Source organism: Cyprinodon tularosa, unplaced genomic scaffold (genome assembly GCF_016077235.1).
Source record: "Cyprinodon tularosa strain WSP-4 unplaced genomic scaffold, ASM1607723v1 ctg1, whole genome shotgun sequence".
Lineage (NCBI taxonomy): Eukaryota > Metazoa > Chordata > Actinopteri > Cyprinodontiformes > Cyprinodontidae > Cyprinodon > Cyprinodon tularosa.
In genome coordinates this window covers 3,467,116-3,472,947 of record NW_024037781.1, presented here as the reverse complement: position 1 = coordinate 3,472,947, position 5,832 = coordinate 3,467,116, and the positions used below count along the sequence as shown (strand labels likewise).

Below are 5,832 nucleotides of genomic sequence, written 5' to 3'. Positions count from 1 at the left end.
AGCATCATTGGCAGGACCTGTTGTTTAGGACAGCTAGGGCTGCATCTATCAGGCTTCTCAAAATAAACTCTCCTGCACTCATTCTCCTTTATGTGTGTCTTGAGGGCAATGGTCTTCTGTTACAGCAAACTGGAATGTGTTCAATGTCCTCATTGAGTTCCGAAAGGTTGGACACAGGCAGGTAAGAGATCATTTCCAGCAGTGCTAGATTTGCATTTTAGTTTAGTGTGGTGTTTGACAGTAAACATGATATTAAAAGAATAAATAAAAGGGAGGCAATACAATAAGATGGATTGGATACTAATTTGGTTTTAAGACAGAAGTAGACATGGGCAAAATAAGCCAATGTTGGGCAGCAGAGAGTGATCTAAGTCAATGGATGGGTTATAGATGAAGATGACTACATTTTTTTATGTCTGTGTAGTGCTGATCAAAAGTAAGTTTTTTTCTGAAGCATATCTCCAATTTATTGGAACTTGTCAACTATTTTTTCAATTTGTTTTTTTGACAATAATGGGATGCTGAGTATAGTTGCAGCCTATTTTAACATATTTATTATCACATATTTTTTATTTTTGGTTTTGGTTACATTGAGGGGCAATCAATGCCAAAATCAATACCATTAATTGCTGTTCATTCACCAAATTAACATAATGTACTGTAGAAAGTGCAGCCTTGCTATTGGGAAGATGGCAGAGGGGAAGTAAGGCTTGAGCGGAGGTGGAAAAGAAAAGAAAAATCTTCAAAGCCTCTGCTTTACAAGTCTGATGATTCTAGTGAGCTGTGTTAAAATCCTTTATGTCTCATTAGGTTACGATTTTTGCACCAGGCCTTTGTGCACTGGACAAATTCTGTTTGAAATGCAAGCAGGGAGATGAATCTTTCAGCTGTTACTGAGCCATGTGGGATGTTGCTTTGTTGGGTAAAAGCAAAAAGGATCAGGTGTCAGCATTTAAAAAAAAAATTATTTATCATGACTGTAGTATCCTGAGTTAGTTATAATATGCAGTACTACCCCCACGCCACAAGAGGGATTGTATTCCCATGTTAGTTATGGGCGAGCTAAGATATGCATAGGGAGGCAGAAAGAAGTTGGTTGTTGGTTCTGTGAGAGTGTGCAATAAAGACACCTAAAAAAAGGACATGCTTCGGCTGGACGTGGATTTTTCATAATTAGCCACGTTATCACATATTGGCGACGAGGATAATTCTGGAAAGCTGACGGAGGATTGAAAAGAGTGGTGGACTGAAGACGAAGCGGTGCAAAAAAAAAGACCGGGCGGACGCAGGACAAGAGCACACATAAAACGAAGATGAATATGACGGTAGGAAATCTGTCAGCATTTGACTCGAAGGAGCAGACTTGGGAAGAGTACTGCGAGATTCTGGATCAGTTCTTCGTTGCTAATGATATTGATGATGGAGATAAGCAACGAGCTATCCTCATTAGTATGGTGGGACCAGCCACATACAAGCTCATAAGGAACCTGGTGAGTCCAGATAAGCCCAGCACGAAAACATATAACCAAATAGTGACTATCATGAAAGACCACTTCAATCCCAAACCAAGCGAGATCGTGCAGAGATACAAATTCGACTCTCGTGCCCGTCAGCCTAGTGAAACTGTGAGTGTATACGTAGCTGAGTTGAGACGACTCGCTCAGGATTGTAACTTCGGCACGACACTGGAGCAAATGTTAAGAGACCGCCTCGTTTGTGGCATCAATGATGATAGGATTCAAAGACGTTTGTTATCTGAAACCGATTTAACATTTGAGAAGGCATTTCAAATTGCCGTAGCAGCCGAAGCCGCCAGTAGGAATGTGCAGGACCTTCAAAATAAAGCTCCGTTAGCTTGTAACAGCATGAAGACGGAGGGAAAGGAGAGGAAGGGAGACTGGAAAAAGAAAGAGTGCTACAGATGCCACGGAAAGCAACACAGTGCAGCCGAGTGCAAGTTTAAAGAAGCAAAGTGTCACGCCTGTGGAAAAGTAGGACACATCGCCAAAGCCTGCCGAAATAAAAATAAAGGGAGCTCGCGGCCAGATGAAAGGAAACCAAACAGAGAGGAGCGGCGCGCGCGTCCACAGAAAGCACACAAGGTGTGTGAGGGGCAGGATGATAGTTCATCAGAGCAAGAAGAAGCCTTCACGTTAGCTTGCATTAAAACAGAAACCTCAATAAGGAGAATTAAGCCATTTGAAGTAAAGATGGAAGTGAATAGGAAGAAAGTAAACTTTGAGATTGACACTGGATGTAGTGTGAGTGTTATGAATGAGACAACATTTAATGAAATGTGGAAAGAGAACAAGCAGCCACAGCTCAAAGAAACTAAGCTCACACTGAGATCCTATACAGGGGAGAAAATTAAAATTGTGGGAGTAGCAGATGTGGAAGTAATCTATGGCCAGCAAGTGAAGACGTTACCCCTAGTGGTGGTGAAGGGTACTGGACCTAGTTTGCTGGGAAGAGCATGGCTGGAGACACTGAAGCTTAAGTGGGATGAAATAAAACATGTGAGAACAGAGACACAAGGGCTACAGCAGGTACTTTCAAAACATGAAGATGTTTTTAAAGAAGAGTTAGGCATGTTAAAAGGCATGAAAGCAACCATTCGAGTGTCAGCTGAAGCTTGTCCCAAGTTCTACAGACCCCGCTCAGTTCCGTATGCCATGAGAGCAAAAGTGGAAGAGGAGCTTGAGAGACTGCAGAGAGAGAGCATCATAACACCAGTAAAGTATGCTGAGTGGGCTGCACCCATCGTACCTGTCCTGAAGCCGGATGGTTCTGTCCGGATCTGTGGCGATTATAAATTAACAGTCAACAGCGCTTCATCTCTAGAGCAGTACCCCATTCCCAGAGTGGAAGATTTGTTTAATAGTCTAGCAGGAGGGAAACAGTTTTCAAAGCTAGATTTAAGTCATGCTTATCAGCAGATTGTAATGGATGAAGAGTCCAAGAAATACTTAACAATTAACACACATCGTGGCCTGTTTACCTACAATAGGCTTGCCTTCGGAGTGTCATCTGCTCCAGCAATTTTCCAGAGAACCATGGAAAGCTTGCTACAGGGTCTGCCTAGGGTAGCAGTGTATTTAGATGACATACTTTTGACAGGGGAAGATGAAGCTGAGCATCTAAGTACGCTGGACGAGGTACTGAGGAGACTGAAAGAAGCAGGCTTGCGCCTTCACAAACGCAAGTGTGCATTTCTGAGAAATGAGGTGGAGTACTTGGGTCACATTATTAATGCAGAAGGTCTGCACCCAGTGCAAAGCAAGATAAAAGCCATTGAAGAGGCTCCACAGCCGACCACCGTGACCGAGTTGAAGGCTTATCTTGGTCTATTGAACTACTATAACAAGTTTCTCCCTAACCTAGCTACACATTTAGCTCCTCTCCACCAGTTGCTGAAAAAAGGGGCCCAGTGGGCCTGGAATAAGGAGCAGGAAGATGCTTTTCGACTGTCAAAACAGATGCTGAAATCAGCTAAAGTCCTGAGTCACTACTCAGCGGATAGAGAGTTGGTGCTGGCGTGTGACGCCTCACCATATGGAGTGGGTGCCGTATTGTCCCATATCATGGAAGATGGCAGTGAAAAACCCTTAGGTTTCATGTCCCGCACGCTAACACCAGCTGAGAAGAGATACTCACAACTGGATAAAGAGGGCTTAGCTATCATGTTTGGAATAAAGAGATTCCATAAATACATCTATGGTCGAATGTTTACGATCAGCACGGACCACAAACCACTGATCTCACTTTTCCACGAGAAGAAGCCCGTTCCTCAGATGTGTTCACCAAGAGTGCAAAGATGGGCAACCCTACTCCGGGCTACGAGTACAAAATAATTTACAAACCAGGAAAAGAGCATGCAAATGCAGACGCACTGAGCAGGTTGCCGCTGCCACATACTGAAGAAGAAGAAGAGACAGCACAAGTCCTTCTGCTGGATCTGATGGAAGATCCACCTATCACATCAGTTCAGGTGAAGCAGTGGACAGCCAAAGACGAAACACTGTCGCAAGTGTTACTCTGGTGCATGAAAGGTTGGCCAAAAGAAGTGGACACAGTGTTCAAACCCTACTCTAAAAAGAAACTAGAATTGAGTGTGAAAGATGGGTGTGTCCTCTGGGGGTCAAGAGTGGTCGTTCCGAAGAAAGGAAGGAGCGTCATACTGAAACAGCTGCACGCCACGCACCCAGGGATGTCCAGGATGAAAGGTTTAGCACGCTCATATGTGTGGTGGCCAGGAATGGATTCTGATGTCGAGAAGGAAGTTCAGTCCTGCCACACATGCCAAGAAAATAGGAAGTGTCCTGCAGGGGCGCCACTTCATCCATGGGAGTGGCCAGAAACACCCTGGAGCAGGCTGCATATTGATTATGCAGGTCCTTACCTTGGAAAGATGTTCCTGATAGTAGTGGATGCACATTCCAAATGGATTGATGCCTACCCAACAAACACTGCAACAAGTCAGGTGACTATTGAAAAGCTGAGACAGTGCTTTAGCATACATGGTCTTCCCCAGACAATAGTATCTGACAATGGAACATGCTTTACCAGTCAAGAGTTTGCAACATTCCTGAAGCAGAATGGAATACAGCATAAAACATCCGCACCTTTCCACCCCGCATCGAACGGACTAGCGGAAAGAGCTGTTCAGACATTCAAACAGGGAATTAAGAAAACAAAAGGAGATACACTGGAAACAAAAATAGCCAGGTTTCTGTTCAACTACAGAATTACACCACAAAGTACGACTGGCTTGTCACCCGCTGAAATGCTCATGTCCAGAAGACTGCGTTCTACACTGGATCTTTTGCTGCCAGATGTGAAGTCAAAGATTCGTAAGAAACAACTCAAACAAAAAGAACATCACGACATACACAGTAAGTGGAGAAGTTTTGCACCTGGAGATGATGTATATGTCCGTAACTACAGCTATGGACCAAAGTGGATACCAGCAGTAGTGGATGAGAACACTGGACCTGTATCCTATACAGTGCAGGCTGGAGATGGACGTGTGATGAGACGTCACGTCGACCAGATTCGTAAGCGTCAAGCATCATCAAACGAGATGTCCAGTCATGAGGTGGAAGGAGAGCCTGTCAGCCTGCAGTTGCCAGAGCAGGCAGTGGAGGTCGTGCCTGCAGACCCAGGTGTTCCAACTTCAGTGGGAGGGGAAATGACTGAGCAGCCTGCTGAGTCAACCCAGGTTCATCCTCCAGCTGAACTTTCGCTAGGGACAGAAGCCCAAAAGACACCTGTGCTGCGAAGATCTGCACGCACCAGACAGACTCCTGCTTATCTGAGAGACTTTGTTAATTAGAATTCATATCCTTCAAGAAAGAGTCAGAACATGCTCTGGGACATGCATGGGAAGGTTTGGCAGTTTACCCAACCTTCCTAGTTTAAAAAAAAAAAAAAAAAATTGTCATGAGAGTTATTTGGTTTGATTGTTGGCATTTGACCTTTAATCTTGAAAGGAGTAGAATAATATGGTTGAGTTATTTAAAAAAAAAAAAAAAAAGTCCTAGGTTGTGTTAAGATTGAGTATCTATGTAGTTTCACTGTTAAGCAAAAGTAAGGTTAATGTGAGGGTGACATAGTTAATAGATTTAAAGTTCATTTACAAGAGTACTTTAAACTTAAGAGGGGAGGGATGTAGTATCCTGAGTTAGTTATAATATGCAGTACTACCCCCACGCCACAAGAGGGATTGTATTCCCATGTTAGTTATGGGCGAGCTAAGATATGCATAGGGAGGCAGAAAGAAGTTGGTTGTTGGTTCTGTGAGAGTGTGCAATAAAGACACCTAAAAAAAGGACA

General features: G+C 43.8%; 1 protein-coding gene across 1 annotated transcript; it reads left to right on the top strand.

The window, feature by feature from the left end:
* Window positions 1-1,313: 1,313 nt before the first annotated feature.
* On the top strand, window positions 1,314-5,332 carry LOC119782163 (uncharacterized protein K02A2.6-like). Its single transcript, XM_038283381.1, is given in 2 exon segments — window positions 1,314-3,831; window positions 3,834-5,332. Coding segments are annotated over 2 exon segments (4,017 nt in total).
* Window positions 5,333-5,832: the final 500 nt, after the last annotated feature.